At 52.4% G+C, this 23,885-nt stretch overlaps 7 protein-coding genes across 7 annotated transcripts; 4 read left to right on the top strand and 3 right to left on the bottom strand.

The window, feature by feature from the left end:
- Positions 1–124: 124 nt before the first annotated feature.
- Positions 125–562, top strand: N7459_000234 (uncharacterized protein; the record flags this gene model as incomplete). The annotated part of the gene is made up of 1 exon (XM_056939419.1): positions 125–562. The coding sequence occupies one exon, from the start codon at positions 125–127 to the stop codon at positions 560–562; it is 438 nt and encodes a 145-aa protein (XP_056803699.1).
- Positions 563–1,291: 729 nt separating this feature from the next.
- On the top strand, positions 1,292–3,589 carry N7459_000233 (uncharacterized protein; the record flags this gene model as incomplete). Its single annotated transcript, XM_056939418.1, has 5 exons — positions 1,292–1,558; positions 1,738–2,203; positions 2,254–2,628; positions 2,680–2,899; positions 2,950–3,589. The coding sequence occupies 5 exons, from the start codon at positions 1,292–1,294 to the stop codon at positions 3,587–3,589; spliced, it is 1,968 nt and encodes a 655-aa protein (XP_056803698.1).
- A 2,057-nt stretch (positions 3,590–5,646) lies between these two features.
- On the bottom strand, positions 5,647–6,451 carry N7459_000232 (GLTP domain-containing protein; the record flags this gene model as incomplete). The annotated part of the gene is made up of 4 exons (XM_056939417.1): positions 5,647–5,944; positions 6,005–6,123; positions 6,191–6,249; positions 6,310–6,451. 4 exons carry the CDS (start codon positions 6,449–6,451, stop codon positions 5,647–5,649), a joined length of 618 nt encoding a protein of 205 aa, XP_056803697.1.
- Positions 6,452–6,767: 316 nt separating this feature from the next.
- Positions 6,768–10,135, top strand: N7459_000231 (sporulation-specific 71 family protein; the record flags this gene model as incomplete). Its single annotated transcript, XM_056939416.1, has 2 exons — positions 6,768–6,878; positions 6,947–10,135. The coding sequence occupies 2 exons, from the start codon at positions 6,768–6,770 to the stop codon at positions 10,133–10,135; spliced, it is 3,300 nt and encodes a 1,099-aa protein (XP_056803696.1).
- Positions 10,136–10,354: 219 nt separating this feature from the next.
- On the bottom strand, positions 10,355–11,295 carry N7459_000230 (putative mitochondrial inner membrane protease subunit Imp2; the record flags this gene model as incomplete). Its single annotated transcript, XM_056939415.1, has 2 exons — positions 10,355–10,730; positions 10,826–11,295. 2 exons carry the CDS (start codon positions 11,293–11,295, stop codon positions 10,355–10,357), a joined length of 846 nt encoding a protein of 281 aa, XP_056803695.1.
- A 663-nt stretch (positions 11,296–11,958) lies between these two features.
- N7459_000229 (macro domain-containing protein) lies at positions 11,959–12,591 on the bottom strand (the record flags this gene model as incomplete). The annotated part of the gene is made up of 1 exon (XM_056939414.1): positions 11,959–12,591. One exon carries the CDS (start codon positions 12,589–12,591, stop codon positions 11,959–11,961), a length of 633 nt encoding a protein of 210 aa, XP_056803694.1.
- Positions 12,592–13,743: 1,152 nt separating this feature from the next.
- On the top strand, positions 13,744–14,046 carry N7459_000228 (uncharacterized protein; the record flags this gene model as incomplete). The annotated part of the gene is made up of 2 exons (XM_056939413.1): positions 13,744–13,810; positions 13,868–14,046. 2 exons carry the CDS (start codon positions 13,744–13,746, stop codon positions 14,044–14,046), a joined length of 246 nt encoding a protein of 81 aa, XP_056803693.1.
- Between the last annotated feature and the right edge of the window lie 9,839 nt (positions 14,047–23,885).

Genomic DNA, 23,885 nt, shown 5'->3' with positions numbered 1-23,885 from the left:
GCACAAATATAAGGGCAACCATCTTGCTAGGATCTAAGGGCATCATTCAGATCAAAATTCAACGATAACCATCACTATTATAAAAAGTCCCTCTTGCAACTTCAATCGAAGTTGAATCACCAAGATGACCGACCGCCGGTACGGAGACACCACCAGCTACGCCAGCGACTATCAGCCTTCGGGAACCGCTTATGACACCGTTGGAACGACCTATGATACGACCGGCGGAACCTACGACCTCACAGGCTACGGCACTACCGGATATGGCTCCACCAACTACGGTACGACGGGATATGGCACCGATACCACCGGCCTCGGCTACGGCAGTACTTACGACACCGGCTATGGAACAACTTCCTACGATCCTAGCAGCGGAGCCTACGACCAGCACCTCGACTACCGCACGGATGGCTCACGCCGGCACCATCGCGAGCGTCTAGGCCCCAGTGGCGTCTATCGACACCGCGATGTTGACCGCCGCGACGATGGAACCGCTCACGTCCATAGGGAATATGACAACCCCAATACCGGTACCAGCTATCACCGTGACTATGAGCGGTAAAAGAGGGTTAGCAGTTATGGGAGGATCTGTGTTGGGTCTTGACCCAAGATTGTATATAAAGCGCAGGCTTTTCTCATGAATTCAAAGATAAGGATGCTACAAAAAAAACAAAAAACAAACAAAAAAAGAGCAAAACGACAAAGGTCAACCAGGCCAGAGCAAAAAAAAAATTCATTTGTTTTAGCTGTCAAGAAAATATCACAATCGTTACACGAGCATTTCTGGCATTTCATCAACAATCGCTCTGTTCTTCGTTCGTCTCTATGACAGCATCTATTCATCCATAATAAGTTTCGATATAATAGACTAGAAGGAATCGCAAGGTAATGAAACTGGTACATGTAGTTGAATATACATGTCTCTACATGACTGTCTTCCAGGGGCGCTAAATAATCACCTGATCGTCACGAGTCGAGTACAAATGCGAAATTTGCCCTGGAAAAGGTGATATCAAGGATTTAAATGTAATTTGAGAATAATATTCCATCGATTAATCCTTTTCCGGCATTATTGTTTATTCGATCAAAGGCTCCACGTGTGTCCATAGATGTCTTCTGGTACCTTTGTTGGTGCCTCAGGCTAGTACCCGCGAGGCTCCACCGCATCGTCACCGGCCCCGTTCAGAGACTCCAACCGTCCGCCCCAGGCGCCTCATCCTGCGCAGCCAACTCGATGTTGGACTGAAACAGCTCTCAATACCATCCTCCGGCTTCTCATGACTTCGTAATCATGTCCCGGAGGACGCTCGGTGGAGGTCGTGTATTGGGCACTTCGAGCGCGCTCTCCTCTGCTCCATCCCCGCAGCCGAAGCCAAGGGTGCTTTCGCCGACCGCGAGCAGCGTTTCTCTTAGCTCCCAGACCTCTGCCTCCCAGTTCTCATCAGAGGCTCAAGATCTCACCTCACGAATCTCCCTGGATAATGGCGATACCTCGATATCCGCGGCGCCGGCCGCTCCCGGGGCTCAGCTCTCATGCCCCATATGCAGCGAGGAGATGGTACGTCTTGGTCCCCATGCGCCAGTCTGCTCTTACCATAACAGGAATCTGATGCTAGCCTTCCTTTAGGTGACTTTGCTGCAGCTAAATAGGTACCCTTCGGCCCCTCGCTCTAACTCTACAAATCGCACGCAGCGCTGATTGACCTTGTCCGCAGGCACCTCGACGACGTGCATCAGAATTTAGAAGACGACCGACAAGATGAGGTTAAGGATTGGTTCAAGGTACAGATGGAGAAGGCCAGGCGGTTTCAACCTCTCGCGGTCCTCAACCAGAAACTCAAGGGTCTGGATGTATTTGAATCAAATGAGAATCAAACAGCCCCCATCCCGAGTCGCCCGCTCGCAGTGCATGCAGGAGCATCCGAGACCCCGATGTTGCTAGACCCCGAAGATCTTATCACAAAGGAACACTGGCAGGCTGGATGTCTGTATGACACCTGCTTGGAGCCATTATGTGGGAAACGACTAAACGCCACCAATGGATGCGTGAACTGTCGCATGTGTGGAAAGCTTTTCTGCGAGGAACATACAATGTACCAAATGAAGCTATCGCGGTCAGCTCAGCATGAACCAGTGAGAGGTATCTGGGCTCGAGTATGCGAGACCTGTTATAAGTCCAGAGAAGGCTACAATGACCACACCGGTAGGTTGGATTCTAGCATCTTCCCTTTGTACAGCGCTCATTTCAAACAGGAGCTACGAGGGATCAGACCAGTTTTTTCAGATCCATTAGGAAACAAATGGTCGACAAGGATACTCTCGAGGTTTCGCGGCTTGAGAAAAGGTTAACGCGTCTTACGCAAATGTTGGCCAGTCTTCCGCCTGATCAAATCCAAAACAGTGCAACCAGGCTGTTTTCCCTTTCATGGCAGAATGATCAACGCAAGGCTGTGGAGCAAACCATAGTTACCTGGCAAGATGATGCGAACGTTTCGCGGTGTCCTTTCTGTCAGCAGGATTTCTCTGGATATTCTTTTCGGAGGCATCATTGCAGAACTTGTGGACGGGTAGTTTGCGGCGATCCTAGTACTGGCTGCTCTAGTGAGGTAGGCTTGAGCGTCGCGCCTCGTGAGTTTCCCGTTTCCCATCTGCGTGATAGCTGTGTCTAACCCTCAATAGTCTCGAAAACGGCCTCCGAAAAGGCTATCGGAAGCGACATGATCAATGTGGATGTAAGGCTTTGCAAGGATTGTAAGGCCACATTATTCAACCATCGAGATTTCAAAGCAGATGCCTCACGAAAGCCCCCTGACGTCAGGGCGTATGAGAACCTTGTCCAATTTGAGAGGGGTATTCGTCTTCACCTACCTAAATTTCAAAAGCTCCTCACGGCGTTACAGTAAGTCAGAACATCCAAGTCGAAGCTTCCACATCCTTATGATATCTTAGGGACCCACGACGTCCGCCATCCTCAGTACAGATAGCAGATGCCTCCAAAGTCCGCAAGCGACTCATTGATTCTTTTGCAAAGTATGATGTCGCAGCTCGACGAATCCGCGACTTGCCCACCAATTCCCCTACCCAACAACGATTACAGAAGGCCATATATCAACAAGCCAGCAATTTTCTCCATCTTCATATGCTGCCCTTGAAATCTCTACCCAAAGTTCTGAAGCATGCGTCATCAGTTGGGGACCGAATACCAAGTGGGACATCGTCCCCAAGCACCACAGTCAACGGGTCACCGGCTGGTCGGCCACAGGAGCCTGCTCTTGCGTCCATCAAATATAATAACCGAGTTTCTGCTAGTGGAAGTACCAGCAGCCTTGCCAGCGATACAAGTAGCGCCGTCTCTGCGCTGGAGGCTGAAGAGAAGTCTTTGCGGGAGCGGTTGATTGTGCTGGAAGAGCAGAAGTTCTTCGTGTCGGAGATGATCGCTGATGCCAACCGCCGACGCAAGTTCGATGAGGTCAGCAGCCTTGCTGTCAATGTCGAAGACCTGAGTCGTGAAATCGACCGAGTCAATGGGATGCTTGCTGGTTTGGATTTTGAAGGTGTCTACACGGGCAATCTACAGGCCAACACTTGATCACTGCCCAGGCAGTGCGTCGGTTATCTTTTGCTTTCGTTCACATACAATCGTGCACAGATGCATGGCGTCTTATCATTGGCCATCTACTTTCTGGCTTTTCTCTTTTGTTTTCATTCTTCATGTCCGACTGGCGTTCTCGGGCACTTTATGATGATATGTGCATAGCACCAGGCGTTGCGCGGCTTGGGATAAATATAATACATTCACTGCTGGAATTGAACATATTTTCTAGTTAGCATATTTAGTCTTCTACGGTATCTACTACTGGAGGAGTATTTGGCGTCTATCTTTTGTCTATATTCGGTCGTTCTCTGGGACTGGCGTCTGGATAGCATTCTTGCTTCGGTCGGACGAAGCGCCTGCATAATAGCCATTACATTACGCATACTAGTTAGGCTGCATCAGGTTAATAGGATGTTGATTGATTAATTGATTGATTGATATTTGGCGTCTAGATGGGTTTAAGAAATTCTGCCGTCCTTGGTAGGTATCCGTAGGATTTTGGTTGATTGCGATCCTGCGAAGTATTGATGACTGACATACAGCGGAGGAGTAGTAAGTAGATAGAGGGCACGCGCGGCAGGCAGGACAGACAAATAAATACTTTTTCTTTCTATGAAAGCAAAAAAAAAAAAAAAAGCCGAACGCGGGGGTCGAACCCGCAGCCTTGAGATTAAGAGTCTCACGCTCTACCGATTGAGCTAGCCCGGCTGGGCTGTTGAGGGATGCTCAACTTATGACTACATAAAACAATCCTGGAGGTTTCGAGGGTAGGTATGCATGTGCCAAGGATCGCATTTTTAGTTAACCCCTTGGTCAATTCATAGTCGCACTTAAGAGCTTATATAAAGCAGTGATAGATATTGATCTGCACATAAAATCCCTCTGAGCGCCTATGTGCACACTTCCGGTCATAGTATGTAGGAGATAATCACGATAATCAATGTGCACGAGGCCCAGGTATATATTTGGACACAGTCGAAAGATTCCCACTGTGGGACTGGCCAACCTTAATGTAAAAGCAGAAGATCGAGCAACCTGGGAAATATTGTCACTAGCGGCCAAGCATATATTTCTAAGAGTGTCCAGTGGAACCAAAAAGTACCATCACGCCTTTCCGACCTGCGTCGGCAGTCCTAAGGTGTTTGAACCATGTACGAGCTGAGAAGGGTTGCGGGGACAAGCTATTGTTCATCAAGATGACCACCCGGACATGTGAGTGCACACTCGATACAGTGATCCGACGTCAAGGGAGGTGGTGTGATTGTCATGTACTTCCCCAGACGTCCAAGGAGGACCTGCGCCGCGTGGGAGGGGGCGGTAGGCTTCATCATGTCTTTCCATGGTCACAATGTAAATAGGAAATTCAAAACTGCCATGATGTACGTTGCTGGCAGTCGTGCTCGATATCCATGCCATCCAGCGGCCAGCAAAAAGGGATCTTTAGAAAACCGATCAAGGCAAGGGCCAAAGGCTCCACTATCATACCGAGTAAACGAGGCATGATCTGCATGATCATGTACGGTGGGAGACTATCTGATAATTCTATTTGGAGAGAGCGTAGATTGACAAAGTGCAGATGTGGAGATGCGGAGACGTAGAAATGTTTGGATAGCTGGGCCTGTCATGCTCGACTAGCCAGCCATACTCAGAAAATTGACTCGATACTGCCGAGTTGTGCATGGTGTCCATGAGCAGACCAATGAAGATTTCGATTCATGTCCCTCAGTCGTTTCGTTGACAGGGTTTGAAACCAATGATTGACCCGACTCGGGGAGGACTAAAATTGGACTGCCAAGTGAGGCTCGGCTTTGTATGTTCTGACGGACGTCTAGAACCATTCCCCAGTCTATACTTTATTTTCATATATATATATGTGGCTAATGATATGCACCCGTCGACAAGTATAGTACCCACGGTCAAAGCTAATTGCGAATTCGCTTCATCAAAGAAAGTTACGTGCTCACGGAGACGCAGATCCAATATGTACATATCAAATTTGCAACAGAAATTTCCTACACCGCAAAGGTCCCAAAGATCCTGCGTGGCAAGATTTACTTCCACTGGGCCTCCGGCTTCTTCTGGAACTCTTGCAGGATTCCGACTACATTCTTCAGAGCGTCAACCTCCTTCTTCATAGATTCAAGAACTTTGGAGTCGTCATCACCGAGCTTCTTATAAAAGTTTTTCCGGTACGGGGTTGCGGACATGGCGGCGCCGAAGATCTTCTTCACTACCCAGCCGTGGTAGGGCTTGAGGGAATCCTCGTAGGCCGTGGTGAAGGAGACAGACAGCTCCGCCGAGCCGTTCTCAAGGTTGTGTTCGAGACCTTTGCAGGTAAAGTCGAGACCGCTGTTCGACAAGAGGTTTAGACCATGAATTGAGTGCGAGAGATAGCCCAGTGGCACTTACCGAACCAGCCAAAGCAAACCTTCGGTGGCAGTATGCTTGCCCGTCTTCAATTCATTCAGCACAAGGTCCTGGAGTGTCGCAGACTCGGCAGGGGCTGCCGTCATTCGGTTCCTGACTTTCTGGAGAAGGTATCAGTGCCATTGATCTATCCCGCGAGGTGGGGGGCCGCGGGGGGGGGGGACGTACATCAATGTTACCCACCAAATCACTCTTGACAGGACCAAAGGCCACCGAGCCGAAGTGATCTGGAAAATTCCTGCATTAGTCTCGAGGTCTGCATGTCCAATGTAGCACAGCACGCATACCAAATAGGCTGACTAGGGCCTCTGCGGCCTCAAGGAACTCGGCGGTGGAGATGGCATTGCCATTGGCCGCGTCAATGGGGACGTCCGCAAAGGACCTCTTCAGCGTATCGAACCAGGTCTGACCAGCAGGGATAGCAGCCATGATGTAAAGGAGGAATTGGAGGAACGTTGAAGAGTAAGAGTAACCACAGTCTGGGGAGCTGTCAACAACTGTCCCCTGACCGCCGCTTGCCACGCAATCCACCTGGACCCTCACATGCAAACGGCACAAACATGTTCTGCAGCCAATTGCACTGTTTGCGTCTCGACGTCATTGGTTTCAGTTGCATCGAGATTCACCGATCGCCCTATGAACCGTCGCTCCCTGTACCTGATCTTCTCCGCTGCAGAATCCTCCCTCTGGATGTGCAGTCTACTGATATCCAGATCCACACCCACTGGGTAGAATTTTGGGTGCCATGAGCTCCCCGGACCAGGACAACGGCCCCGCGGCGCCAGATTCTCCTACAATTGCATACCATGAACCCTATCAAGGCCTACAAACTGGGTCCTTTACGGATCAGAAGCTGGTAAGTTGGTGCTGAGACTCCACAGAAATCTCCATTGGCACTGGGCTAATTGATTTTTCCATCTACAGCGCCATGCCTCCGCCCATCACTTGCATATGACAAGCCGGCGCTTCTTTATCGGACCAATTCCAGAAGGCTGGTTACAAGGCCACCGCAAATCTTGGTATCGATCACGGCTCCGCTTTAGGAATTACACTTCACAGACTCTCTCATTCTCCGTGGATCCCGTTGCGTCCCACTATACCCAACATGCCGACAGTCGAGCTGGACCGTCCGAGCAACACACTGAGGAGGAAAGTGGGGATGTTGCGCTCACTTTTACCAATACAATTGAAGAACCTTCGAGGGATGAGGAGACTTCGGCCACCGAGCAGGAGGCTGAAGCAATTGAACAACTCTCAGGTGATCTTCGAACTCTTTCCCATCCAGTGGGTGAGTCGGAGGAGGTCGAGTCTTCCGAGGAAGATTCTGACCGTACCCCGCGGCCGAGTACGAAACAAAGCGCGAAATGGAATAACAATATATATGATAATGGGAACGCTTCGTCCTCCTTTGTCACTGCCCGAGAAGAAGCCTCCAGCAATGCAGACACGGATCAAACTTCGACTTCCGTATCGACACTACGTCCCACGGGCTTGACACCCCCCGAACAGCGACCTCAATCGCAAAGCTCCAACAACTTCAGCGTTGCAGGACCCAGCAATGCGAGTCCATTGATTTCAACCGCATCTGCTGGTGCAAGCGAAGCCGACTCCACCACGCATCTTCTCAAGAGCAAGCAGAAAGACCAGAAGACGCTGAAGAGCAAGGCTTCTGGCATCTCTCGATTTACACTGGAGCATCAGGTACCTCAAGATGAAGATGGTTCAGAACAAGAAGATACTAAGCACAACGGAAAACTCCCGCGACGAGTCACCAGGAAGATGGCTCAATATAACCTGGATGATAATCTGATGGATAAGCAGCAACGACTACGCTCCCGCATCGCGAAGACTCAAGGCACAATCTCTGCAAACCGACCTCGTCGGCGAAAAGTACAGGATGGTGAAATCATTAAGGCTGAAAAGATGTTGGTGCTGGTTGAAGAGTCAATGCAGGAGAAGCTACCCTCCGACTATTCCGAGAATGACAGTCTGCGGATGGAAACTCGGAATATCGATAAATGGAGGGAATTCCTGGTCGTTTGTCGAAAAAGCTCTGCCGAACACGCGCCATTTCTATTGCAGATGTACCGCACTCGAGTGATTCCCGATATGAACAGCCCGAACAATAAAACACCCCCTTACTATGAAGTGCGACTGAACCACAGGAACACTAGTGTCAATCTGTATTCCTCTCTCGACAAATCCATTGTGGTTTGGCATCCTCGAAGACGCGGCACCAAAATTTATATCGTTCGCCCCAAGTCTTCCGCTCATGCTGCTGAGTGGTACACTTTTATTCGCCAGGTGCTAGGATGGAGACGCCCTACCAAGCTTCCTATCCATGTGCCAGATCTCGGAGTCTCATTAGTGTTCAAGCACCCATTCTCCCAACTAGAGGCCCGGCTTGGAGTGAACCAGGACGATAACCAGCATACCACAATACTCAGCCGCTCTGCAGCCGAGGAAAAGTTTGCCGCTGCAGCCATCATCCGAGGCTGCATGGAAATGCTTGAAGGTCGTCCCGAGTGGGCAGAAGTGCTGAAGTCTTGGTCTAAAACAGAAAAGATGGGTCTTGTCTGGAAACGATACGATCGTCTTGAATGGGTATTTGGAGCCAACGAAGAGAACATGTATGGCACAATTGCGATGCAGTCCTCGCATGAACTAGAACTCCGCCCACGGCACCACTACTCTACCGCGGTCAAGCATGCAGACAAGAAAGAAGAAGAACCGCTGCCAGTTGAGGGCTTCCTGATTCGGCTTACATCCCAGAAAGGAGTACACCAGCGAAGGAACAAGATGTTCTATAAACAACTCTACTTCTTCACCGAAGATCATTATCTGCTTTTCTGCCGACCAGCCAAAGCTTTACCCCCAACACCGCCGAAATTCGCTCCAACTGAGGGTTCGGATGTACCTTCGTCTCGCCAGATCTTGAACGAGGCTCCGACGTCTTGGGAGATCGACCCATACCCAATTCAGGATGGTGAAATCGCATGGCTGTCCAGTGGAAATCCCGAGTATGTTCGACAGCACGACGAAGAGGCTTACGCCCAGCTTCAGCGCAATGTACATAATATCAGTCATTCGGATGGATACATCGATATCTGCAAAGTTCGGGAAGTACGCCACATCCAGCGTGGGAGCAGTCCTGCTGATCCCAACATCCAAGGAGGGTCTGCTGTGAACTTCCACCCAGAGCCAACAGACTCCAGACAGGACGATGGTGCAACCAGGGAGTTTGATGATGACCGCACCTTTGAAATGGTACTGCATAATGGCCTCGTCATCCGCCTCCAAGCGCATGATTCTGTCACTCGTGACGAATGGGTCAAACGGCTAGATGCTCTAGTGAAATACTGGAGAATGCGCAGCGCCGTCGATGCAGCCGAGCTCGAAGCTGTGCGACAACGAAACCTGAAGCTTTTGGAGATTGACGAGGAGATGGAATCCATCATTGGTCAGTTTGCGAAGAAATGGGAGGTGAAGAAAGCCGAGGCATCGCCGCATCTGCACAACATGTGCGCACTATCTGGCTGTCGGACAATCAAGATGTCTGGCCAACTCTATCGCAAGCCTCGGCGCCATGGTACCTTCAGTCGATGCCATGTCATTCTCTCAGACGGGAAGCTTCTTATTTTCCGTCATACGTTGCGCAAGAGTAACGGCGTCGAGATTCCGCATATCCACCAGGCGCATGAATCTACCATTGACCTTCGCGACTGTTACATCTATTCCGGACTTGTCACCGAGGCCGACTTGCTGTACGCCAACCAGACGTTCGACAGCAACAATCCAGGTCACCATGCTTTACCACGAATCTATCTTTCATCGGATGTTTACACTAGCCGTGATGAAGATACGGCTATCACTTTTGTCATCTGGCAGCCTATCAAGAAGAGTCTGTTTCGAGCCCACGAGACAGATGCGCAGGGTGCAGCGAAACGGTCCCTCCGCCATGTGTCAACGCTGGGGAAACACGGCCGAACGATCGTGTTCAAGGCACGCAGTCGTGTTGAAAAAGACCGCTGGGTGTTGAGCATCTCATCTGAGATCGATCGTCTCCAGGAAGAAAAGCATGAAGACATCCGGATTGTTCCCCAGTCCTCGTAATGATTTGTATATTCTCCCGCACGAACACGCATATAGCGGGGATTGTTTTGCTCTTGTTGGACATGTTTCCAGGTCATGATCATTCTCTTTCTATCTTTTTGTACACACGAGCACACGCCACTAATGATACTAATACAACGGATATCCCAAAAATGCACATATATACAGTTCCCAGTAGTACTCGGCAAGGTATGCGATATCTCAACAGCACTCTAAGCGTCAGTCGAGAGACGGCTGCTCAAGCTTGACAGCCTCTTTCAAGACACGATCACGCACACCCTGCCGATAATTATCACCGAACGGACTCTCCGGCCCGGCACCATCCACCTTGCCTGCTTCCCAACCCGTCCAATCCAACCACCGTCTTCGCGGCCCCAACACAGCAAACACCCGGCCAGTAATCAGACTGATACTGACAGGCCCATATGTATTGCTATCCAGCGACCTGCGCGGATCAGCCGCATCTCCCTCCAACCAAACGTGGTTGAAAGGCACAATCTGGGTGGGCTTCATGCACGGCTCGCGAGTCGTGATACGGTCGCCAGGAAGTCCAACGACACGTTTAATAGCGACATGAGAGGAATTGGCCGGCGAACTAGAAATGCACAAGTCACATTAGCTCGGATCCTCGAACATGGGAGAACAAGGCAGGACAGCTAGTTTTAGCCACATCTAATTCTAGTCACATACCGAAACGTGACGACCATCCCCCTCTCTAGTCTGCGTGTCCTTTCCCACGGCCAGATCCGGCCCCAGGGCCACATGCTCACCAGCACCATATCGCTTTTCGTCTGCATTTTGTCGTAGTCCTCGTTCAAGTAGGGCGTCATTGATGGCCCCTTCACCCACATCACTTGCATGACATACTCGGAGAAGAAGATGCTGATAGGGACAAGGGGGGCGAGGATACGTAGCGCCCGGCCGGCCCGCTGCGCTGGTTGTGGGAGGGAGGCGTAGCGTTGTCGGAAGCCGGAGATGAGGGTTGAGAGCCGGCTCTTCGGCGCTAGCCTGGGGCCTTCAGCGGGCACTTCTGACTGTGACAATGATTCATAGACATGGTGGACAGGCTTGGGGGCAGCTGGGCCTTTGCCAGCGCGTTCTTTGGCAGCTTGTGGAGTGAGGATGCGCGGTTTCGGAGCCGGTGGTTTGGATGCGGACATCGTGGGGTTGTAGGGCTGTGATTAGCAGGTGCCCAGATGAGGTGCTTGCTGACAGGGATGTCACCAGGACCCTAGACTCAAATCAAATCCCTGGTGATTGAATTGTCGCACACCTGCCCGTTGAAGCGGAATCATGAAGCTGCGGAAATGATAGCGGAGCTCGGCTGTTTGCAGTGTTTGTTGCATCCCAGTGCCAACGCTTTAAGTAAATCGCATTCCATGTTAAATGTCAAAGACAGAGTTCACATATATAAATATTAAATATTAGGGGCACAAGTACTATACAAACGAATACCTGGAGCGCATACCAGAGGCAAAGTGCAGAAAAAAAGTGTGCCTAGTTGACTGTTGCACAAAGCGAGTCTACGCATTCTAGGCAATTTATCACTCGGATTGGAACATTTGGTGATGGTAATATGAAAGCAACCAATAAACGCCATTGAGCCTCATAAAATATCAAAAAGACGCTTAGTAGATCTAAAGTACATGGTCGTATGTTATCGTAGCTTCATAGCCTGCGTCGAACATCAAAGCCGGGGATTCACGTTCATACATTTCATGCGTTCTCGTTGCCGGCGGCCTGAATGTCGGCAGCCGTGGGTGGGAAGATGAGTCTGATGAATCGTTAGCTGTGTATGAGCAATACAAGAGAAAGAGAAACACTCACGGTAGCGCAGTATCATATGCACGCACATCCTCATCCTGGAAGAGGCAAAATACCACTCGATCGATCTTGCCGGCGTTCTCGGGAGCCGAGAGGAATTTGCGGACTTCGTCAGCAGCGACGAGAGCGGCCTGGTTATTGGGATATCCGTATATTCCGGTGCTGATGCACGAGAAAGCGATGGAGCGCACATTCTTGGACACGGCGATCTCTAGGCTGCGTCGGTAGCATGATCGCAAGAGCCTCTCGGGGCCCTTAGGGTCCCGGTTGAACTCGCGGCGATATATGGGTCCAACGGCATGGATGACACGCTCACAGGGCAGGTTGTACGCAAGGGTAATTTTTGCGTCGCCGACATCGCAGCCGTTCAGCTGTGCACATTCTTCGATCAGTTGTGGGCCGGCTGCCCGATGGATGGCACCATCCACACCTCCGCCACCAAGAAGAGAGCTGTTGGCAGCATTAACGATACTGTGTACATTCAGTGCTGTGATGTCGTAACGTAACGGGGAGACAATATCATTAAGAGCTTGCACCGGCTGTAGAGTAGATGTGGCCGGACGAAGCACACCCTGGCGGTACAGGAGGGACAGAGAAGGAATATCAGCCAGAGTTTTGACTGCAGAGGACATGATGGATGGGGACTTTGTCGTTGTTGGAATCAAAGAAGATCGAGGGATGGAGAAGGATGGAGAGGGTGAGTCGGTCAAGATTGGAAGAGTCGAACGCGGGGGAACTTGAGGATCCCCCGCGCTCTGGTAGACGCGTAATCACGTGGCTGTGAGACCACTGGACAACATTCACTGTGTCTGGCAGGTAGCAATGGGGTTGGTGAAGGAAAAAAGAGGTGGAATTGACACGGTAGAGGTGTCATTTAGTATAGGGAATTGAATTCTTGACAGTCAGTTGGTTGCAGTGAATATAGCGGTATAGAGAGCATTGCGGTCCACAATCTATTGGCCAATATAGTTGCATTGATGAGGACTATTAGTGCACGCAAAGAGGAATACTTGGAAAGCAAAAGTATATCGCATATCTAGTAGTTTCCTGCAAAAATTGCATTTGGGCCCGGGGCCATGGATGTTGCTGGGGACTCCTACCCGCACCTAGACCTATCCTTTCCCATACCAACTTCCCTCCTTCCATGTTGATCAATACCCATATGAATCCCAGGCTTAAGAGTCCCAAGACAAAGGCAGAGTGAGGCATTCCAAATCTTCTTGCAGGCAAAGCTTAAGGAGCAGGGTCGTATCATACGTGCAGCGTGGGCCAGACTAGGGCCGGCCCCAGCGGGCATTTCCCCACGATAAGCATGGCCCAGATTGAGATGTCATATTGCGGAGGAATTGGATGGCACGACACTTGATACGGAAGCCTGCATTCAGATATGTGGCCTACAGGCGACGGCCTCATAATGGGAGCCAGTCGCGCCCTGTGAGTTCATGCCCATCTCTCACCAACCCCGGCCTAAATGGCCCCTCGTCCAATGAGCCCAAAGTACAGAAGAGATGGGGCTTCCCCATGGCTCGGGATTTGACGTGCCCCTCAGGTCCCGGTTGGAACTGTAGCGGCGGACTGAATAGGCAGGTAATCGTGACTGTCGCTGCGCTAACCACCTCGGTGGCACATGGATCCTCGACATGACTGGTAGTCGGACGCAGTGGATGCAGTGGATGCATTGCCACAATTCTTGGCCTCCTGGTAGATTTGAGGAGGCTGCAGGAAAGGACTCTTCTGGCTGTGGACTCATCAAGCAGGGCCAGAGTCGTCCGTACACCTATCGGATGCAAGACAAATCCACATCCGCATGGTCACCGCAGGAAGTGGCCCCAGTGGTGGCAGGATTCGTCGGTACTTTTTCTCGCCTTCGTTCCATCCACACTAGGCTATTCTGATTATTCTAATTAGCGTCCACAGACATCCGCGGACAACTGGAGCCGTCTGGCCAGGCATGCCCGTGTGGTGGTCAAATTGACCCGAGTAACAAAGTATCGTCTCCAATCGCGAACACTCTGAAACAACACTCCACTTCCGAGCAAGCCGGCGGCTATGGAATCGCGAATATTAACGGCACACCGGGAACCTAATGACGGGGATCAGAGCAAAAGAACAGGGCATGGTTTCCATGGCGCATGGCGTTCAGTGGAGCCTGCGTTCGCCCCTTGACTGTTCGAGCCGTTCGAACAGCGGCCGCAGTGGAGAAGACCTGACGCAGCCACGCCCGTTGTGCTGTCATGGAGGGTTTGACATCTTCCGCGCCAGGGCCAGGGCCTAATGGATCTGCGGATCCATCCCATCAGATCCTGCCCATGGATACACTCATATACACTCATCGCCGCGGTAGCTTTGATTGAAGATTGCTGATCCTTCGCCTACTCTGGTGTCGCCGGCGATCACATGGATCTATCTCATTTCGCGGATGCCCACTAGCTCAGCCAGTCTCCTTCCTGTTGGAGCGAGCGACCTGGCGCCCCCGGTGCCTCTGCATTGATGGCGCGACCCCAAGGAATACTGCACATGCAAGCTCCGGGTGGCTGTTCTTTCTCATCTCAGTCGTCCCGTCTCGATGGGCACTGGAAAAGGCACGATTTCCCGTTCTCTTCCGCGGGTGCTTCTGTCGAGTCCAACCTCCCCCCTGGGTCTGCGATGGAGACCAACGGCTGTTCGGGTGGATACCTTTTCTCCCGCCGGGATGATTGGCTCCTCGATGCGCAGCCATTTTTAGCGATGGAACTTGGCTATGGGCGTGTCAGTCCATTTCCAGATTTGCAGGTCGCGCAGCTGTCACCGAAACTCAGTCTTCTCTCCTCTTTGCAGCGCCTCGGGGCCGATTAAGACGGTCTAGACTGGCTGTCATGTAATGCAGAAACCCGTGCGCTAGCAGCTGTCAAACCACGCAAAGGAGGTGTTGCACCTGCGGCTTGCATACAGCAACTCTTAACATGACATACACGGCAACCGGTGACCAGATCTACCAACGGGCGAAGTGTTGGATTTGTGTTAAAGTTTGTGAAGGGGCTGGACCTGATCAATTCCCGCAGATACAGAGCTCATTCTGACCGAGTGCCTACATTCGAGTGGATTGAATTTGGAATTCCTTCCTGTCCAAGAAGGCCGTGGTGCAGTGCGAAGGATTTGCTGGCGCAGAGTTTGGCATCGGACACCGTGCCTTGAGACCTTCAGACGGTTGAATGTTTCAAGATTTCCCGCACGCCGATATCCCAACACCTATACGAGGCCTAGGAACAAAGAGTATACTTTGAGCGACTGCGGGTCTGGCCGTCCTGGGAACGCGCCAAGGATATCAACCAGGCTGTCGAGCTCGCCGGTGTTGCTGCCCTGCCGGTGCCCCGGCATCTCGAGCTCTGTCGGTCGACGCGAACTCTGCTAAAATGGGTGTTGATCTCCATGAAATTGCGCTGCATAAGCATGCGTTAGGCTGTACTAGATCCTGAGGAGTTTGTGAGAGAGCAGCCGAAGGGATCCTGATGCACGACTATAGATGCACATGGGTGCTCATCACTTAACAGCAGCACAGTTGATGTGCTTTTGGCAGGACAATCTCGCATAACGAGTCAGGGACAAGGACGAGGTACCACGGACATCGCAGCTACCGCCAGGTCCAGCTGTCATCCAGACAAGCTCCAGTCGAGGCAGCAAGCCCTCCTTGACACCGCCTTGAACTTCAGGGGCCGACTGGAGAACTCCCCGTCCTAGCGCTCCTGCAAGACTGATCAACTGTCACCACTGGCCTGCTTCGCGCAACTTGATTTGCCATGTCCTGGTGTTGGATATCCACCGAACCAAACCATTGGCGCTGTCACCCCCATGACAGCCCTGCCGTTTCTCTAACCGCCGAAACGGCCACGGGAGAGTATTGAGGGCACGGAGGAAATGCCTATGTAGGTGGTCCATTCGGGTAACAGAAATTCCAAGAAAAGCAAAGATCTGGACCTCGACCTCGACCTGGAATTTTCGATCGACCTCCCATACCGAGCCCATTGGAGCACGCACCACTGAAAAAAAGACCAGTCATCGCACCCTCATGCAGCGGCTCCATCACCGACACGCGATTGCAGGCCATCACAGGAAGTGATTCTAGTCGCGATGCGAAAATACCGCACCTGCTACCCTCTGATGTCGTATCCTCTAGACCGTTGGGACATTGATATTCTGGAAGACGGACCATAGAGAACCTAGAGCAATAGTCGCATCCACTGCATCCCCACTGTAGCGGGATCTCAGTTCGAGACGGTTCTCTGCCAGTAGCGTCAGCATGAATTGTCCTCGGTGCTCGATGGTTTTTCTCGCGGGAATCTCTTATTGGCCTGGATACGCTGCAGAACTCCAGTAGCTCCAAAGGAAAGCGCGATGAAAGGCTTCCACGGTAAAGCTTATCGGTGGTTTACCTATCCATGCCATAAATACCGCTTGTAGGCAGTAGTGCAATCGCAACCCGTGCCAGGACTTTCAGTGTCAAGGCGCAAAAGATACAGCATGGCTAATCAAGCAGACAGCCTCCTCTGAATAAGAAGTCCAGCGTACGATGACCTCGGGATGTTTATCTTTCGATACACCCGATATGAACCCATCCCAGCGTTCCGGTCATCGTCCAATGTGCCGGTCAACGCCGCGCTGCGGCCTTGAGTGAGAAATTCTCCGGAATCCCGGGATTTGCACCGCGGAAAGTAACCCAGGACTGAGTTAGTGTGCCAATTATTTAGTATATAGACCGACAGGAACGGGCGCGGTGGGTCGCTAAAACGAAATTAGAAGAAAAGTAAAATAAAACCGGAGATGCGGTGGGTTTGCCGGGTCCCATTAGTATCGTGCCAAAGATGGTGTTGGCGTGGAGCAGAAGCGCTATGAGTGGAGGGAAGACGCGAAACAACGGCCAGTCCAGCCTGGGGGCCAGGAATCTCGGCAGCGAAACGCGCCAATCTCCCCATCTTGTCTCAGAGGATCGCCCCAGGAAGCACCGGCGCGTGTCCTTGGTTCGCTAGCCGTGCCCGCGATGGGCATGATACTGACGGCGCTGACCTGGCAATACTAATGTCCTACCGAGAACAGGACTATCAGTACGCCCGAGGAGCCCGCGAGGCTCCGGAATGGCCGGGGCTGGAGCGCTTCCATCCACGATCTCCCAAGCTTGCCGCTTGCGATACGGACGGGGTGGTCGCTCTCTCTTGCGCGCCTTCTCCTCCCCGCCGATCGAGCCGGTCTCATCTGGGCGGTGGGTCTGGGAACGGTCCGGCGTGCTATCGTGGCCCGTTTCAATTTTCCTTGCCCCCCCCCCTGGTCGCTGTCGGGGGATATTCCCACCCCCTCTCAGATCCAGATTGTCGGGATCTGCGGGCCATCGTGCGCATGACTGGAGTTGTGGCCATGGACCCGGAGTTGTGCTCTGGTTAGGGAATTCAGCACCGATCCCAGGCGAACGGCTCGGGGAGGACCATTATCGTATCGTCATCAGCGATGAGTAACTAGCCTCGGAGGATGCCCAGACGAGCTCCCTCTGCGTCGGTGTGGGTATCCTGCTCTCCATAGCAAGGGGAAGTTTCGTATCCCGCATGGAAAGACTGGGGAACCGGAACGTGCAGAAGCTGTTGAATTGTCACCGTTAGTAACACACTTAGTCGATACTGCGTAATATGGCTAAAGGCAAACCGTTGAACAATTATTCAATAACAAGAGCTCCCTCCGAACTCTTTGCAGGACATGAATCATGGGCGTCGCTTCCAACAGGGCATCAATTCCCCTTCGGTCGCAATGCAGCAGAGGGGCTGATCTGGGTCGCCTCTGATCCCGGCCCCCATAACCTGCAGATATTTCATTTCTTTTGGCGCTCTGCTTTGGTCGCGTCGTTCCGTGGTTTCTCATCTGTCAGATTCCCCGACATCCAAATTAGCTTAAACTTTCGGGTTGCCTTCCATCATCGATCATTCTCTCCATCCCTTCCCAACCACCCTTGCAAAGCCCAGCTGTCAACTTACTCGTTTCGGTCGCGAGATCGGACGGCTTACCGGATCAGTCCCCATTGCGCGGAGAGTTCAAGCGCCCCCTTTTTTAGCGGGCTTTGGCTTGGTCTGGCTTTCCCAGCACCACGGTTGGAAATACATCGTAATCAAAGAAAGGCAGAAATAAATAAGACGAGAAGAAAGCAAGAAAACCGGGGCGCGCGCGGCCCTAATTTGGGACAGGGGAGGAGCAGAGATCCCTGACACTTGTGGCGTTCCGGAACGGTCCTCCCACGGAGGTTTCATTGCGCCAGGGCGTGAACCGTGCTGTCTGGGTCGCGCGGGTGGGTTGCCATGCGCGGTGCGATAGATTCCACTTGGTAGAATTTAGGATTGCCGTGGGGATGGGCGATTTCACTAGTAGCAAGTTCTTTCCCGTATCGTATTCTTCGTCAGCTACGAACGAGGCAGCCCTGGAGGATCTGGGTAAAGCGCCCAATCCTGCGCGGCTGAATTGCCGTTCCCAAGCAGATGGTGCCTGTTTAACAAGAAAAAGCCTCGTTCGAGATGCCAGTGCTGCGGGAGCGATTCCTCGAAGGATTTAGCCTCGCCGTCGTCATCGTGCTGTGTTCAGCACAACGCGTGCCACCCCTTTTTTGGGGTGGATGTGCAATGGGGCATTGAGATGGATCGCATACAGCATTGTCTCCTTCCTGTCCGAGAGGTGTGATTGTCGTTGTTATTCTGGTCACCCCCGTCCATGAGATGCCCCGAGGGATCCGAATGATCATCGCTGCAGGTGGCCAGCATACTATACAACGTATTGGCAGGTTGGAATGTGGACAGGATTCCACCGGGATCGACTGGACGGCCGGAGGATTTCCGCGCGTTTCTTGTCTGTTGCGTACGAGGCGTGCCTGATGGATGACCACGGCGTAGTAAACAAGACATACAACCCGATGACAGAAACACCGGGCGCATGCCCCAGAGCGCCCCCCAATAGCCAGAACGGTTGAACCATACGCAACCGTCCCCGTATCGAATACTGGAGAGGCATCCTTCACAGCACTAGGACCCAGCGTGCAGGCGACTAAAATTGGGATCGGATCTTTAATCTCTTGCCAACTTGAGCAATGGCGGCGCCGGTCGTGTTCCTTTGCGGTTAGGATTATCTGATCGTCCCCCTAGCGATCGGACAGGGGCTCCACCGCGTCTTTCAGGAGGCTGGGAAAACAACGCTATGTCAGGATCGAGTCATCAAATCTTGGACAGTGGCGAAAAGCCTGTAGCGCGGCAGTCCAAACGGTCTCAACGGTCCCCCTCTCCCCATCGCGTGTTGTCGATCATTCTCCTTCATGGTGCAGCTCGTTTCTCTCCCCTCGGGTAGTCGGCTTGCAGTCGTCCACGATACTGTCAATTACACCCTAGCCTGGTATGAGGACGAGCGCACTCTCAAATGACGGAGGCGCAGGAATATCATACCTCCCAAGTCCTCCATAGGCAGGTGCGGTAGCTATCTTTCCGTTTTGGAAGGATTCGAGTATGTATGTACATATCATTTCTGGGAAGAGCTCTATGTGGATCCAAGCTCCGTCGGCACAAGACTGCGATTGGTCCATCACCGTGAATATGCTGCACAGCGGCCTCGATGTTCACATCTAGCACACTCCACAGGTTGTTCCCGCTGCTGAAGTGATAGTGTTGCGATAGTCGGTAGTCCGCCAGACTATTCATCGGCCGGTTCAACTAAGGGCATATGTACTCTGCCGCTAGTTCTCGCAATGCATGACCTAGGTACAGCTCCCGTCGGCTGCTCGAAAGGCGAGGAAGAAAGAGAATAGCAAAGTCCCACTCGGCGTGCATGTGTTGTCAGTGGGACGCGCCCCATCGACACGGGCAGAAAAAAAAATAATCCAAATCGACACAATCGTAGACGCAGAAAATGTACGGTTGCCACAACGAGGCAACCGGCATTGGACCCTCCCATCATTATTCTGCGTGCATGAACGCCCGAGTACGAGAAGCAACACCCAGAGCGGCTCTTCAGTTGCATTTCCGGCTCGAACCTAATGCACCCAATCACGGCATCTGCAATCTGATCCCCGTGCAGCTCTCATTTCAACGCAAGCTGCGACCGGGTTGCCGGTCACGATTCCGACGGTTCAGATCGAAAGTGCCTGCACCAGCGTGCGGCGGGGAACGCCGGGTTTGATGCGTCTATACCCAGATAGTCTTGGGCGAGATGTTCGCGCCCTTTGCCTCCCCTCTCGCCCTTCCCTTGGTCCCATCCGGAACGATAATCCACCACTCCGGTGCGTCGCCCCCCGGGCTTTTCAATTTGCTCCTCCCCTTGGTCGACGGCCGGATGCTCGTACACACACATACCTAAACATACACGCCTGTATGCCCACACGCTCGCGCGATGGAGACGCACCGCAGGAGGCCTTGTGCATCAGAGTCCGGCTCAGGCGAGGTGACCTAGCGTGCATGCACTAAATCTCAAATGGTGCACGGAACACATCGTAGCGTGGCTGGATTGGTGCGATCCTGATGGTGTGCTGGGTCGGCTGCGCGATGCAGCGACTACCGTGTAGATCGATTCCTCGCATCGCTCGATCTCGGATCCGTCAACAATCCTTTGTGGGTTTCTGGACCAGTGGGTTGTTGAGTATGCTCGAAGAGAGGTAGCATGGCCTGTAGCCTCGCAGAGAGTCTCGATCCGAGCAGGTCGAGAGACGCGATAGGAATACAGCAGAGAAATGAGTTCATGGCCCCAATCCCGCGATAATGGGTATCAATGATCCCAGTTCGGCTGTAGAAAGCCCAGTCCCCATGTATCTTCCGATTTCTTCAGTGCCATTTGCATGTCGACCGCATGACCATGGCCCTGGTGCCCGTGATGCTCGGGCGGGACCGTACAGGTTGGGATGATCGAGTCCACGACCACAGGGGGGATGCAGCAACGGAGGGGGATGCGAGCGAGAACACTGCCAAGGCGCTTTCGAACCCAGATCAACGGCATGCATACAGAGATTCCGAAGATCTTGCGTCGATTATCTTTTCGTACTGGACCACTCTGAAAAAATCGCCCGCGACGTTTAGGCCCTAGAGCCGACCGTTAGCCCATGCACCCACTTATGGGTCTCGGCACGTCTGTGCACCAGACCCAGACCCAAGGGCAAAAATGGGTCAGAACATGTCTCTGCCGAAATGAGGCTGACACGGGGGAGAGCATTCGTGGCGCTGGAGCGTTGGAAGGAAACGCTTTGTAACGCAACACGCTGCGACGGAGTGCATCAACACGACACACCCCAGACCGAAACTTGGGAGGGGCGAAGAAATAGATCCAACCGTAGGAAACAAGGACGGACCTGCCAACGGCTAGTAGCGGGTCTCGGCAGGGGCCAAAGCAACCAAAGTTTCAACGGGGCAAAAGGAATGAATCGACTGAGGGACCCAAATTTATCAGGGATTTCGTGAAATTGAAATGATCCATTGGGCCACGGCGTGCGTCTTCCCCCCTGCTAAAGGATCCCACGCCCGATAAGCTTAGGAGGCGACAGGACCATGCCGTGGTGTTGTGGTGGTGGACGAAGAGATTTACGTGGTCACGTCGACGAGCAGAGCGCCGCCAGATGATTCTACCCCTCTCGTCATGGATCGTAGACCATCCGGACGAACACGCTCACGCACGCGGCCGGGAAAGACAACGGCCAGAGAGGTCCGCAGTGGCACCCGACGCGAATTTGTCGTCAATCGAGATGTGATCCGGACCTCTTACGTCACTGCCATCCCTCAGGTGGTATGTCCATGCTACCCAAGAAGAGGCAACATCTGCATCTGCACCGATTGCGCCCACGGACGTGGATACAGAGTACGGAGTTCCGAGGAGTCCTCCGTCCGCTGTCCGCCTGAATCAGTCCCTTTCCAGATCGGTCTACGAGTATACCAGGCGATACTCGGTTTTCTGCACTCTGTTCGATAGTGTCATATGTAGGGTCTTCGCCATGATGTGGGCAGACGGGCAGGCGGACGCGCGCAACGATCTCGCCAATAACGTCCCGTGTGGCCCGATCTCGATCCAAAGCTTAAGCCATGCGCGCGACGCAACCTGTGGGATGACCTAGCCACCGGAGCAAGGCTGAAGACGTGTGCGCTGAATTGACTGGGGCATTGAAGAGGCAGAGAGAGGGCGCGCGAGTGCAAGAAAACGGGAAGCACGAATTATCACCTGAAGTTGTTTAGGCCGGGCTGGGTGTGATTTGCGCGAATCGACCTGATTTGACAGGGTGGATGGAGAGTGACGTCGAAGGGGGGAAATGCGCTCTTTCGATAGGGGAACAGAGCGGGCGGGCCCGAGATCGAGACGTTGCCAGGGCGCGCATATGTACCACACTCACCCTCTCACATCACTATGCGAGGTACTTCTGCATGCCGAACCGATGTGCTGCGCCCCGATCTGATTGCACCGCGGGGCCGCTTCATTGGCGATCCAGTTGCGATTGCAAGGCCAGGTTGTGTGACGGTGGCTTGTTTTCATTTTTTTTTTTGTTTCTCCACACGCCAGATCTGGGCGGACGATGGGATGAGGATTACCACCTTGTCCCACCGTGATCTGTATCGTTCAGCTTGCATTCCATCCCGCCTTCCGATCGGCGTTGGGTTGGTTAATCAGCGCTGAGGTCTGAACGCACCGAGGTGCGCCGAGCAAGTCGCCGAGCTTGTGATAAGATGCGGGTGCAGATGTGGAGAGAGAGTTGGACGATGAAGTTGGGGGGAGGTGGTGAGTATAACACCGTGAGTTATATATCGGATATCATCGCACCGGACGAGGACAGATTCCGCCCAGGGCTCTCGAGGGCAAGGTGACCACCTCGATTTCCCCCCGGGTCGTACCGGTACCAATGTGTTCCTGAGTAGTGTCGTACTTGACCCCCCGGGGGCTGCATGAATCAGTTTAGAGAAAAGAAAAGAGAAAACCCATTATGGGAGTTCCAGAAGGTCGATTAAAACCACTATAGAAAAATGAGAAAAATAGAAAAGGAGTGCACAGCCTCCGCTGCTGCGATGTTTTCTTTTTTTTTTTTTCGCTTTTGTTTTTTTCTTTTTCTGTTCTGATCCCCTCGGGATTGACATCTCACACGCAGTACCTACCGTGTAGAAGTACGTACCTTCCTAGCTCATCTGGACCCCATCGGTCACCGGGGCTAATTAGTCGTGTTTTTTGGCTTCGCAAAGCATGATGGTCAAGGTAATTTAAATAGTAACCCAGCGCAGTGGCTCGCGCCCTCCACTCCCGCTGGCCTTGATGGCTATACTCGATCCATCCGCAGGAATCGTACGGTACCTCGACGATCGCGTACCGTACAGGTAAAACGCCGGTCCTTTCCCCCCATGTAATCTTGGACAGCCGAATCCAGCGTCAATCATCGTTGATGCTCGAGTCGGTATAGTGTTTTGGTACCGTACACGCTGTGCAAACCCCGATCCATCTCGATCCACTCTTCCTCCGATGGAAACGCTCCTCCTAGTATGTTTTTTCGATTCGATTTAAGGCGAATATTCCCGTTCGATATTATTTTCTGCTCGATTTTATTTGATATGATTTTTTTAAACTTCCTTTTTCCTCCCCCCCCCCCCGTTCATTCCAATCTAAGACCGAAAGGAAGTAGCCTCGATCCCCTTTAATCCCCTCTTTCTATCGATCGCTGGATCGAAATCTTACTTGAACTCTCCATTCCACCCTCGTGCGTCCCATACCTGGATTGACATTCTCCCCATTCCCTCGCCCACGCGCCACTCGACCCAAATATCCCTTGCGTCTATAACGATCGATCTCGACGGGGGTGTTGAACTCTTTTTTCTGGTCTTTTTTTTTGGTCTTCCTTTTTGTGTGGCTTTTCTTTTTCTCGTTTTGGGTCTTTTCCCCATCCCCGTCCTCGTCTCCCTTGGAGTTGTTCTTCGCGGTG

Source organism: Penicillium hispanicum (genome assembly GCF_028827665.1).
Source record: "Penicillium hispanicum strain IBT 35686 chromosome Unknown utg000001l_segment0_segment0, whole genome shotgun sequence".
Lineage (NCBI taxonomy): Eukaryota > Fungi > Ascomycota > Eurotiomycetes > Eurotiales > Aspergillaceae > Penicillium > Penicillium hispanicum.
Note: the sequence above shows the minus strand (reverse complement) of the source record. Positions and strands in the feature narration are given on the sequence as shown.